The sequence below is a fragment of the Charadrius vociferus genome, unplaced genomic scaffold (genome assembly GCF_000708025.1).
Source record: "Charadrius vociferus isolate BGI_N301 unplaced genomic scaffold, ASM70802v2 scaffold306, whole genome shotgun sequence".
In the NCBI taxonomy this organism is placed as follows: domain Eukaryota; kingdom Metazoa; phylum Chordata; class Aves; order Charadriiformes; family Charadriidae; genus Charadrius; species Charadrius vociferus.
This window is the reverse complement of record NW_009648963.1, coordinates 3,263,036-3,277,274: the sequence shown is the minus strand read 5'-3', so window position 1 is coordinate 3,277,274 and position 14,239 is coordinate 3,263,036. Positions and strand designations below refer to the sequence as shown.

Below are 14,239 nucleotides of genomic sequence, written 5' to 3'. Positions count from 1 at the left end.
TGCCAAAGCATGTGCTTAAAAGGGTGATTAAGATAATCAAGCCATGTGTGTGGGAACTGTATAACGGCGGTGGAAATACAGTGCTCACTCTAGCCTTCTGCCTTGCATTCAGCAGTTCCTCAGCATTCTTAACGCTGCCGAGATGTCATGGTCTCATGTCTTCAAATGTCTACTGTCAGCTACCATTTTGGCACGCTGACAACATTATCACATAAGGAATAAGAAAAAAAAACAGATTATATTATGGGATTACAATCATTCTTTCTACTCTAATCCAATCTAATCTGATCTCACAGGACTGATATAAGCAACAGTTGCAGTACTCCTTCAAAAATGCATCTTGAAAACATTTTTTATGGTACGATAATGTAGGAATGTCACAATCTTTCTGCATGTTGAAGTTAGTTAAAAGCAGAGAGGACTGAAGTCTTTCATAGAGGAGCTTTAAAAAGTAACATACAACTGGATTCAACGTTCAGAAATGTCTGTGGATAGAATAATAGGATTACATCTATGAACTTCTGGTTCCTGACAAACCTGTAAGAGCCAAGAAAAAAGGCCTAGGACTCCTCGTGGATAGTTCAACGGAAAACATGGTGCAATGCGTACTGGCAGTTTAGGAAAGCAAGTATTAGGTTGCAAAAGGCAAATGAAAGAAAACTAAAATTCCACTAATATAAAGTGATGGTTCTCTATCACCTGGAATATTGTATTCAACTCTGGTCATGGCAGGTCAAAAAAATCTAGAAAACAAAGAGTTCAGAGAAAAAGGAGGAGCTTAATTAAGATGTGAAAGTTTTTGGCATCCAAAAAGATTGAATGGATTTGGAACAGTTAGTTTAGAGAAGAGATGAATGAGGGTAGCATGCAAAATAGAAGGTGGCAAGACAAATTATGAACCTGAATGTATTTTCCCTCCCTCTACAAAGACAAAGGAAAATTAATGAAATCTTATAAGACTATATTTTAAAGTGGAATATTTTGAGCGCAACCCCCTCCCCCAAAATTTGTTATCTTAAAATAACATGGAGATTAAGAACATAGTAGGGTTTATAGTAGATTGGATGTTTCAAATAAAAACTTTTTTTTCCTGAAAGCTATGCAAATTTTCATGTTTCAGAAAAAGAACTCCAACACACACTGGGAGCAAGGAAAATATTGGTCTTTTACTTCTGAAGTTGTATATTGATGTTTCCAAAACATTCTTCAGGGACAACTGATGTGGGCCACTGGCCAGGGCAGAGTGCTGGTTTGATCCAGCCTCGTAGGCTTCCCTCACTTCATTATCAGTAAAATCTCTTTTTACTCCATGAACCATTCATTTTCCAATCTCTTCTCTCCCTCTAGTTCTCTTCAATGCTCAGATGGTAAATTTACCTGCCACCCATGACAATCATAAAAGAACTATCACTAATTATTCTTCTTAGATTAAAGCAACCAGTACAGTATAAAGCTTTCCCCGTACAACCATTAAAATATACTTGTCAAAATTTCAACTCGTCTTCAACCTATTGACAAGGAAGCAGCAAAGATCATGTGATTCTCATCAAATCCTCACAAGATCTTCTACTCTAATTATTCCACTCAGTTTATCCCTCAGTTTCTGAGACCTTCATGTGCCTTGTTTTACTTCTTTCTTTTCCTATACATTTCCCTCCGTACCTTCCACTCAACTTGAAAGTTTTGTTCTCACTGTATGGTAAGTGCGACCTACCACTGGCTCAAATCATATCTCAGTCCTGCCTTCTTTGCTGAAAAACTAAGCTGATCATTGAAGTCCAGTTTTCTCACCACAGTGGCATTCACTGGTATGTATCATCTGTTCAACATCAAATAATTACTGAAGTTTGGCTTTCCAGTGTTCTCTCTCTTCTTGAACCAGATTTTGAATGGATGTGCGTTCATATATATCTCATGGTATGAATGATACTTAACTGTGCAAAACACTGTGATCTGCTTTTTTTTTAGCCAGCACTTACAAACTAGACACAATACAGATAGATATCAGATAGTTTACACTGTATCACTATAAACGATATACATTGTAGCACAGTATATATACTATATATATTTATAGGAGCACACACACACATATTTGTCTGTATTAATAATGTAACATTACATGGTTGCTTTTATGCTCCAGGCCAATAAACTGCTGAAGATCATACCAGTCCATGTTTAAAATTCAAGAGCATTTCTTACACATAAAGTACCTTGAACAGTACACCTTTCCATTCTGTAAATTTACTTAATTTTGTTGGGTTTGGTTTGTTTTTTGTTTTTTTTTTACATAAATTTGCTTTTACCTTAGGCTTATTTCTTTTAACAGTGAATTCAGTGTCAACTAGTAACTTCCACATCCCATCATTTCTTTGGGAATGATGACAGCTAAAATAAAGATTCAGGAACACCCTTGCAATCTCTAGCACCAAATTCTTGAGGGAGTACAGATGTTAACAGCAGGTGCCTCCACTAAACCACCTAGGTCTAGAAGACAGCGATGCAAAAATCAGTCTTCCGGTGTCTGGAATCGCCATTCAGTTGTTAGATCCAGGGTTTTGCAACAGTTAGCAGCAAAAATATAGTGGGGAATGTTTGAGACACACTCCTTGCTGCTTTCTTGTTATAATTTCCCCTCTTCTCTACGCACATAGGTGTACATATGCAAGTAAAAAAGGCAGCACACAACTAGTTAAATAATGAAAACAGTCTGTGCAGCCTTCCCAGGCACTGTGCATGGATTTTCTAAGTAGTCCCTTTATTTGCAAGCAGAGTGTTTTGGTTTTTTTTTCTGAGAGGGCTGAAAGGTAGAAGAAGCCGAATGACTGAATTGGGTCAGGTAGGGTCAGCCAGGTCAGTCTTAACAGCAGTAATAATGAACTGACAGACGTGATTATTATTCACACCCTAAGAAGAAATCACAGTACTTCCAATTCTGTGAAGTTCAAAAACACAGGTCAGATATCAACAAGCCATGAGACTTCCATAAAACTGTAAAATTCTACTTTATCTTTTAAAATCTCATTGTGGAGGCCTGTTTTTAAACTTTCAAGAAGATCTTATGTACAACAGATAGACAGAGGTACTTTCATTTCAGGCATCCCCTCACCTCCCTTATCTGAAATTCTTAACATCATCTTATAACATCAGGGTGTTTGCAAGTTTTTTATTCTGAATATTCTCTCTAACTCATTACTTCTAGCCAGACACTCCTTACCAGGCTGAAGGCACAGCTACTTTCCCACTGGTTCCCTAAAAGGAATTCCCAGTTTCCCTTCCAAAACACTCCCTCTGCCGTCCCCAGCGTAGAAAGGTGCTGAGTCCCTGCCCATCTTGCCAGCAAGTATTCCCAAACTCTTTTAAAACCAACTCATAATGCAATTTTAACTATGGATTGTGAGTAGTACATACAAAATTAACTCATAAGAGAACATAAAAGTCTTAAATATTTTCATATACCTGCATATTCCTTTTATATCTGAATTTGAAGGTGTACTCCAGAACTCCTACCCTGTGTAATGCATGAATTTATACAAATAACAAAAATGAATACATAGGGAAAAAAAACAAAAACGCAACATTTTCTGCAAGTTCATAGAAAAAAAGAAGTCAGATTACGCACATTTCGGTAATGGTTTCTGGAAGGTTCGTTGGGATCTCAGTAAGGCCTTTCCCACGGCAGTCCACAATGTTGTTACTACAGGTGCATGCAGCAGGGCAATGCAAGACACTGCAGGATGGAGCCATGAAGGACTGGTGACCTGCAAAGGAAAAGAGTTTCTCGTAAAATTGCACAATACTCTCAAACAGTAGTCCAGTTCACCTCAACACTATAACATCCCATTTTACAGCTCCTTGAAAAATTTAAGGCAGAACTTCTAAAATAAACATTCTAACCCATCAATACTTTCAAATTGCATTAATTTAAATACCCAGTTAAAAGCAACATATTGATATAATACCGAGAGATGACAGATAAATGCTCAACTACTGCACTAGCCTTACATCCTTTTTCAACTTCTTTAGCAACTCACATTCAAAATCATCTTGTTAAAGAAGACTAAATGTGATGCATTTTTCAGGGATATTTTATTTATCTTGTGGCTTTAAAATCTCATTACTGAATTATTTGTTTCCAGAATTTTGTGTAGTATTAAAAATGCACATCAACAGAAATGAATGAACTTTGCTACAAGGACCGAAGGTGTCCTGCTTGTTCTGTTCTGTTCTGCAAATACTTATTTGAGTGTAGTCCTTCAGTTATAGATAGCTTACAGACAATTTTGAAGTTATGATGTTTTCATCAGTCACACAAAAATAAATAAAAGCTTTGACTTCACAGCTCATACCCTCACTCTCTGTGTTAGCTCAGCAGACTTTTTCCTCCCACAATCTACCATTCTTACTAGCTCAGGTGGCTGATTTATATGACTTCCCCCCCTTCCAAGTTCTTGTGCTATATGTTAAACTCAGCATTTATAATTGCATTTAAACATAATCACTTCATATTTAGGTATGTTTTAGAAAGTAAACAACTTATTATATTTTCCTGCAAATAGATAAGATTGCACATTTTATAATGTACTAATACACTCAGTCTTGGATTGATTTAATGATATAAAATTGGTCTTTTGTAATGATACAGAAAAGCACAAAAGGATGAGAAAGGCATGAAGCCTTCCTTTTCTTTCTTTTCTTTATTAAGGTAAGAGAAGCTAGAGACTGATTTGAATTTCTCAGGGAAAAAGACTTCTTGACCATGAAACCACAACTTAATCTAAGATCTGTCTCACTATATTTAATGTCATACATCAACACAGGAAGCATTCATTGATAATGTAAGTTGCAGCCAGCATTGCTCCTACTTACAACTTCCAACAACAACTGCTCCAGTTTTAAATTACTGAAAAGGTTAGTCTTTTGAGATAGTAGTTTACAATATAATAATTTGATTTCACATTTGTGTATGTATTACAAAAGTACAAACAGCTGCCAAAACTAATAACACATACTACTCATTTTATACTAACAGGCAGGAAATATGTCACCTGACTTGATGAAACAAAAATACAGTGATCCGGGGAGAAAACATGGTTATTCCCCTTCCTCCAAATCGGCATTATAATGACCAAGTTATAAAACTGTTCTTGACACTTGGGCTCTGCAGCCATACCGTTTACAAGTAAGATACATGAAGTGATCTTGTTAGGAGCACTTTAAAGTGTACATAAAAGCAGAATTAATGGTAAGAATAGTGTTAGCATTTGCCATGCGAAGATGGCAGTGCCTTACACTTTGATGTCAGAGGCTGTTTAATAAGGACAAAACATTGTGCTCTCCATAAAACTCTTTTAAAAGCATAGATCTGTGCAAATTCTGGCATATTGGGCAATAGGCTTCTGGGGGTCTGCAGAAAATCAACCAGTAGAAACAACCCTGCTGAACCCCTGAGAAGACAGATAGCTGTATTCATGTTTTTGTAATGTTTTTGAGGGAACTTAAAACAGCAGTCAAAGTTTACAGAAAATTTTCATTCTGAGTCTAAAAATATTTAAGTAAGAAAGATAAACTTGCCTTCTTCCTCATCTAGAAGATATGAATAAAAGAAAAAAATTGAATAGAGAAAATTTGATTAGTAGTGAACTGTTAGTCATTTCATTATTTCATATCAGAAAACAACGCAATGCACTAAAGCACACCAATAACATTCAGAACGTTACTTAGGGATTCAGAATATTATTTAGACTGCAGAAAATAACAAGAAAAAGCAACAACCTGTAAAGTTAAAAAAGAATAATTTCTTATTACTAAAGCCCTTATGTTCTCAGCCAGTGCACCTTTTATTTCATTTGCTGCACCTCTCCCCCATAACTACACCTCTAGAAGGCTATATTATCTATGTGAATGCAGCACTTACGCGAAATTTGTAAGGACAGAAACATCCCCCTCCCCTCCCCCCCAAGATAGAAATAGTGATAAAAAAGATTAGTTTCTTTTTAAATAAACGCTAATGCCTGGATTATGCAAAAGCCAGCGAAGTCACCACGCAGCACTAGCAATCACCGCTGAGCTGTCGGTAGGTGTGTTTTAAAACGGGACTTGGTGAGCGCACGTGTTTCCCTTACCGCTGCAGACAAACTCCCGTTTTTGGACCTCAGCAACGTTGTGTCCCCGGAGGTGGGATGGCCCCATGCACTGGGTGTAGAGGCCGACCCGCGGCCGCTGCCGCAGCCAGTCGGACAGCCAGGCCAGGTGGCAATCACAGTAGAGGTTGTTGGAGTGAAGGCGACTGCGTGGAAAAAAACACGTCAATACTTTCAAATTAGGAAGAAAAAACAGAAAAGCAACCAATTTTCCCAGCCCCTTCCTCCGGCAAGCAACTACGTCGATTCATTAATAAAAATTGTTAATGAGGTATCTATTTTTCACATCTTTCTTTGAAAGTCTAGGACTTAAGTGCTAATAAGTACAACCATACAAGCAGCAAAATTACTTTTTATTTGTGGTCTAATTAATTGGAAAAAACAGAAGGCTTCCTAATAAAGTAACCTATCTGTAGTTTCTTTTCTCCTGTCTAAGAGAAAGAAGTAAATACACAAGAGCTTGAAAGCTGCCATGGGACTTTTCAGTCCAGGTCTGTACAAATAGTGAACAGGGAAAAAATGTCTCAAGTAAATTGCCCTATAGTGATAATATACTGTCAGAAAAAGGAGTTAATAAAAGATTTGGTTTTCAATTAGATATATCTGTAAGTCTGGCCATTATTAGTCTCTATAGAAACAGCCTGCAAAATCCCTTTAACAGGTCATATTCATTTTCTGCTGAACAAGACAGAGTAATAACTCAATATAAAACACTTTCTTTCACATCCCTCTTCTGATTTCCTCTCTTTTTGTTTAATCACAGAAAAGGGGATTAGCTGCTCTTGGCTCCTAGGGACCTACGTTCTAAGCAATGCCTGAAATTAAAAGACCAAATGGCAGCAAGTGATGGAATTAAGTAAGTTGCCTCTCTGTTGGCAGGGTCCAACACAAGACCATGGCTCCTTGCCAAGTGGCAAAAAGCACTTTGCCATTGATAAAATATCAGACAAATGTATTCACTAAATTAGGTAAATTACTTTTCTCCGGCTTTTACTTTTCTCTGGCTCTTACATTTCCTCAAACTACAGAAAAGGATGTTCACAGGTATAAATCAAAGCCTTACTCAGAATCATCCATAACAGAGTAATGTCATTTTGGTCCTTTTTAGCTAATGTGCTCATTCCTAACTAAATAACTGGAAAAGAAGTGCAAGAAAATCAGAATTTAGACAAGAGGTGTAATTAATCCATTAAAAAAAGAACTGTAAAGCAACATGAAACGTGTAACCAACATAAACAAAAGATGTTAACTCACTCACACTTTTTCCCCCCATAAATGACTAGAAATTAAAGGCTGTACTAATTCCTGTACTAATTCTTGGGTGGGTGCTTTGCGAAGACAGCTCACAGTACAGGACACTCATTCAGTGCAATCTGTGGCCAGCTGTAGGCAAGAACAGCATTGCAAATCAGAACTAATGCCGCTGAAATCAATACGGTTATACCAGCATATTCTGACTGCAAATGGGACGTTCCAGCTACAACGTAAGACTCTCTCTGTCCATTTTCTTTTGTTTCTAAAATAAATTTTCAAAAGATGAAATATCCCACCAAAAAAGTGTAAATGTTGCTAATTTGATTGTATTTTGTGGTTCAGAATATAAACTGTATTTGAAGGTTTGAAAGAGGCACAGACATTCATGTTTTCAAGTCTCAGACCTGAAAGAATGGAACAAAATTGCATTCTCAAAATATAACTGAGGCCACCAAAAGCCCATGGTCACCATAATTCAAGTACTCTTGCATTTGTCTAAGCAAGAATAGTTACAATTCTGTTATGGAATCAACAGAACTACTCACCTGCCTGAAGTCTCTCCAGTTATGAAAGACATGTTAACTCGAGTGAATAGCCCTACTGATTTCAAAACAGTTGTGCAACTCAACATGTGTAAAAGAAAATGGACAGGCTCTTTGTAAAAGTAGTTTTTTAACAGTAAGAGCTACTCTTGAACTCTGAGAGAAACATCCCATTCATTTTTGATTTCCACTTCTCTGGAAACCTGTTTGAAAGAGAGTCTCAGGACTAAACCATGATATATTCTGGTTTTGCCACTCACCACAATATACATTTATTCTGAGTTCAGTATAAATGTACAAAAGAAATAACACTAAACGGTACCACTTGCATACACACTCTTTTCACTGTGTTTTGTTTTAGAAGCCTGAAGTGTTCTTCTGTGAAAGTCATAACCTCTAAAAATGGGGACCTTATTGTAAATGCTGACACAACTTTAATTATAATAGCACTACCGGATGATGCTATAATTTTATGTTACAAAGAATGTTGGAGAGCCAGTTTAGTTTAATTAGGTCTGCTAGCAGTACAGTAATAAAAGCATAAAGATTTCCCATTTATCACATCTGACAGCCAATCAAAGATCCTTCCATGTTCCTAAATGAAATGTGACCCATTCAATAGCTCAAAGTAAAACAAATTTTTGACTTTCAAAAAACATCAATTTCTTTCTCTATACAGCTGTAACATATAAAAGAGAATCCCCCTCCACCCCCATCTTTTTTGTTAGAAGGTGAAGCATTTCTGTGACTGAATACAGCACTGTGGAAAACCCAGTTGAGAAAAAGCCATGAAACCATTTTCATGGACTTATTTATTCCACATCCTAAAAAAGCTGATGAAAAAGAATGCAACTGCTTCTTTATCTCCTGAGCCCCAAGTATCAGCTTTGGGGTCACTAGTCAGCTTTACCTTTCAGAATTAGCTGCCATACACACACAGACAGACTTCCCACTTGTCAACCTCATGCTACTTCATTGTTTTTAATTGAACTTATGCTTTCTTTGCCTGTATATGTATTTATAGACCACTGACAAAACCTGATAGAGGTAAAAGTGACATACGGGACTGATAAAAATGGCAGCCAGTTTCAGTGGGACTACTTACAATGTTCTGAGTTTGGGCATATGGTTGAAACTTGCCACAGACAGTCGAGTGATGTTGTTATTGTTGAGAGTCCTGCGAAGTCAAGAAGCAGCATATTAACATGTTACAGTTGTGTCACATTTACTACACTTCTAAAACAAGCATAGCTAATGAAGATCATAGTGTACTGTTTTTAAGGATGGGCTTCAGAAAAAAATACATCCTTTTAGATATACTTTTCCTCCTTCAATCCTTGGTAGAACACTAAGGTTTGACCATTCCGTTAATAAACCTAAGTAATGTGAGGTCCCAGTAGCCTATGACTCACTCAAATGGAGCTTCCACCAATGTTCAGAATGTCTATGGCATCCAAGCTAAGCTTGTCATCCTGATGTAAAAAAAAGAGTTATTGGAGAAAATGCCTTGATTCTAGGACTCTGGTTTCTCTTTCTAGCTTCTGAGAGTCTGTATTTTTTGACAAAGGATACAAGCACAAGATCTGCCCATTGTTCCAAGAATTTTAGGAAAAGATTAACACTGGGCTGCAATTAGGTTTGATATAGAACAGAGTTGCTATAGATGATCCAGAGCTCCACACACAATAGGGGAGCTTCTGCTATACAATGGAAGGAGTCAGGTATCTTAATACTTCAGTAAACTAAGAATTTAAATTTTAGACGAGGTGCCTGGAACTTGAGATAGAAACTAGGAACAAATCTTAGCCAATTGTTGGATAGCCCAGAGCCGTCACACTATGTAAGTGTAGTTTGTAAAGATAATGAAACTTTATGAATGATCCTGCAGTTAAATATCATCTTTAGGCTGCAAATAAAATGCAAACAAGCTTGACTCCAGAACAAGGTAATAAGCAATAGAATTTATAGTTTTGACTTCGAGATTACTCATTTGAGCAGAATGGAGAATGTGCTCTGGGATTTTAAACACAACTGTGGCACTAAAAATTAGTAATTCCCACTGACCAAATCTTTTTTCCCTTTTGAAACAAACAGTGCTTTACTTTTTTCTTGCTCTCTTTTTTTTTTTTTTTTTAAGCCACAAATGTAATTTGTGCTCATTTTGAATAAATTTTTAAGTACTCCCTGATCCTGAAACACAGAAAGGTAAACTCACAGCACCCCAAATAGGATCAGGCTATACTCCTCCACGCTAACCAAGCAATTAATTACTGGTGCAATGTGCTGCATTTTACCTTTGGATGCTTACTCATTCCACATCCTAAATGTTTTCTTCACTGTGCATAAGGGATCTCCCCTGTGTGCCCTTAGGGCTTCATAAACAAAGAGGAGAATAATCAAAAGAAGAAGAAAAAAGGAGTATCATGCCCTTTTCCAAAACACACAAAAAAATGAAGCAACAAAAAAATGGCCAACTGGGTATATCCTCAAAAGGTCTCTTAATGAATAAATGACAATCAGTAAATGTTGGCAGGATTTTCTTACAATGCCCACATGATAAATCACAGCTCCCTTAGTTCTTCCTGCATGACTTCTTACAAAGCTTTAAAATCATATCTTTTCAGTGAAGGGAATGAAAATCAGTACATGTTTCCATAGCTGTTAGCTGTTTAAAAAAGGTGTATCTACTAATGTTTTAATTTTCAATTTCAGATGTTTGATGTTTGCCTTACTATTTTGTATACATGAGCTATTAATTTATTTTTGCAAGGACACAGAAAAGTATCTGGAGTAGATGTAAGGGATACACGAGGAATTAAACCATTTTCATAACTATTTCTATCTAATGATGAAAACACTTGATTTCATTACAGAGATGTAATTAAAAAAAGTTGGCTTAATACTTTTACCTAAGTGTTACATACTATTGCAAAGAGTGTGATGACTGAAAGACATTCTTCAATTTCTTAGATACTTTAATTTTTTCAATATGACAGCACTATATATTTTCCCATAGTCACCGTTCCCCAGTAGAGCACGTTTTCTCTCAAAAAAATAAAAAAAAGGAAAAAGAAAGAGAAAGAGAAAAAATAAAATTGCACAGAAATTCACAGGGAGGATTATACCTATAATTGATTTCATCTTTCAGAATTCGCCAGATTTCAGGTTGATTTTGTATCTTTAACAGGCTATAAGATTATGCAATTATTTAACCAATATGTAAGACCTCTTACTTGGGCAAATATTTCAAGCTGTCACTAAACAGGATTACAACCTAAGTAACTTTAAAGATTATTTAAAAGCTTTATCATATACTTGTAGTTTGAAGAAATACACAAATTATTTCTATAGATAGAATAATTAACTCCAAATGATAACAAAATATGTAGTCTTATTTCCTATACAGTGCATATCCAGTATGGTTTGATCTACATATCTTTCATCTTTTAAGCCATATTGGAAAGAAGCTGAATTAGACACAAAATTAGATATAAACTCTTCAGTACTATCTCAATTTTTTAAAAACTTAAACTTTACATCATTACTTATCACACAACATAATTCAAGATAGTGAACATCTAGTTGTATAATTGAACTATACTAATATTCTGTGGATATTCATTCACAAAATCTAACTACTACTTTTTCAGCAGACTATTATTTTAACAGAGATTTTTTCCTTTTTTGCATTCATCGAAACCAATGTGAAAATCTCACCACTGACTTCAACTGGCAAGTATGACCTTTTAGAACACTAAAAATTGCAAGCATTAAAAAAATGCAGAAAATATTTGTTTATTTTTTTAAATATACATTTAACACTTTCACATGTAGAGAAAAGCTTGTATTAAAAACCATAATAAACAGATTAAGCCTTCACTGGAAAAGTTATTCTGTCATATACATGAATTCTAAAGACAAAAATCTCACAGAACATCAGGTTTACTGACAGACAACCAACAATTCATCAACTTCACAACTAGATGGAATATTGAACCTACAGTACATTTTACATGGCTTTACATCAGAAAGTTAACAATAGACTTGTTATTCTATAATTACAATATATATAAAAAAAAAAGAAGCAAATTTAGCTGTCAGATCCATTCACTCACCATTCACTCATAAGAAAGAACAACTATTGCTTAATAATAAAAAACTTTACCACCAGTAGCTCACATACTCTTTAGTTTCTTGGACATACAGACACTATCTATTGCCAAAGCAGCTTCTTTACTTCAGAATCTTAAAACAAACAAACAAACAAGGAAAAAACCCCACATTCTCTCACCCCCCCAAGGTGTTGTGATGTACCAAGTGTGATTCAAACTACCATGAAGAAACTCACCTATACACAAAGTCTTTCACTTCTCTTAATGTAGAAAGCCCGGAAAAAATGTGACATTTTGACTGACAGAGCAAGTATTTCAGGAATGTGTCCTGCACCTCAAATTCTTTGGGAAGTGAGGCTCATTACAGTAACTATTTTCAGGTCAGAGGTCACTGATGATAATTTTGTTACCTTTAACCTCACTGATGGCCACTTTGCCACAGTGAGAAAAAGTATGCAAAAGTGTATTGCAATACTAACCCTCAGTGACATAAACCAAGATATTTTTATATATATTTGTACACATAAAATTTAAAATGTTTAAAAAAGCAGTTAACATGGACATCCTAAACATCTTAACACATAACAGTGGTGTTTGATAGAAAAGCGCCTAGTATATTGTTCCTTAAACAGAGCCTGAAAGATCAAATTGATGTCAGACTGTACAACAAAGGCAATCCTGAAAACGTTCAGCACTTCAACAGCGATGGATAATTTACAAAATTAATTGGATTCATTAATACTCCCCCCATTTTAAAAGGAAATATATTCTTTTCTTACAGTATCTGCCATCTGCTTTTTGTTTATTTTTTTTTTTTTTAATTGTGTATAATTGTGTGGTTGTCTTGCAGAGTAAAGGAATATCTCTGTCTCTCCACACGCTTTTACCATTTTATAGCACATCACAGTGGATTATTTTAAGGCATCTTTTCACTAGACCATCCTGACACCAGGCTGCAGCTCGTAGATAAGCTTTTACATTAGTACTCCCCAGATACTCAGCTCCTGCTACAAGTAAGAGATAGAGGAATACTTACAGCACTTCCAGGTCGCGCAGAGCCCTAAATGCCCCATCTTCAATACAGCTGATCTGGTTGTAATCCAGTTGCCTGTTAAAGAGATTAGGAAGGTATTTTGTAAAGGAGAGGAGGGTTGGCAGCGCTGGGTGCAAAGCAAAAGCCCGCGGAAGGGCCGGCAGAGGAGCTGGGCCACCCGAACAGAAACGCTCTCGCAAAAAACACTCGCACGCTGGAGACCGCCACGCAGCATGCCGGCCGGGATGCTGCCACAGAAATCCCTTTTTGTTCTGAACCGTCTGCGCAAAACAGCAGCGCTGGGAAAGCTCCAGTAAATAATAACTGCACCTTATATTAAATGCCAAAGGAATGCAATTTCATTACATCAAGAAAAGCTATCCATTAAAAGCTCTCAGCGTCATCTTGCTGAAACAATTTCATTAAGGTAAAGGACGGTAAATCACTTAATGTCACACGCATCCCCTCGGTGACCTAACAGAATCCATTTATCAGAGCAGCCCAGCTGCATGTTAATTCCAGCCGCCGCGGCAGGGACCGGCGTGAGACACCACTTTTAGGGGTCCCTCTGCGTGCGTACATGCCTGGACCGGGTGGGAGCTGTGGGGGGGTGTGTGTGCGGGGGACTGTTAGAATAATTTCCTTCTAGAATACTTCTAAACATAGAAATAATAGCGTCCAAGGTATTTATCTACTTGGTTACTTATCGCCTTTAATTCTGCTCCAAATGAAACAAGTATTTCTGCTGTAACCTTCAGTATGTGGTTTTCTACGTACTTTGTGCTCTCTGCAATTATGCAGATAGGATGGTGTAACGGAGCACTTGAATTCTGCACACAAAACTCAGCAATCCATCCCATACATTATTAATCTTTAAGTATTAAGTTATGAAAAATTTACATTAGTTTCTCTGAAGAATATCATCACCTTTTCAATTCAAAACATTGATACAGTCCATACTGCTCAATTAAAAAAGTCTGCTGAAATTTACACACACGCAAATATCAAATCCCAGTTTCTCTGCTGATAAAAGCTTTTCCTATAAATACTGCCACACGTCTTGCGCATTTCAGGGCACGACTTGCAAAGCAAAGATGATACAACCTCACTTTAAATAACCAGAAGATCTTCTCCAAGCCGGTAACTTGTCAGTGT

At 36.5% G+C, this 14,239-nt stretch overlaps 1 protein-coding gene across 1 annotated transcript in view; it reads right to left on the bottom strand.

Moving 5' to 3' along the window:
• Positions 1–14,239, bottom strand: part of SLIT2 (slit homolog 2 (Drosophila)) — a 293,963-nt gene that overhangs the window by 90,434 nt on the left and 189,290 nt on the right. The window contains exons 6-9 of the mRNA XM_009887665.1: positions 13,088–13,159; positions 9,045–9,116; positions 6,126–6,289; positions 3,623–3,761 (exon numbers count right to left, since the gene is read on the bottom strand). Of these exons, the coding sequence (XP_009885967.1) occupies positions 3,623–3,761; positions 6,126–6,289; positions 9,045–9,116; positions 13,088–13,159 (447 nt within the window). The remainder of the gene's footprint in view (positions 1–3,622; positions 3,762–6,125; positions 6,290–9,044; positions 9,117–13,087; positions 13,160–14,239) is intronic.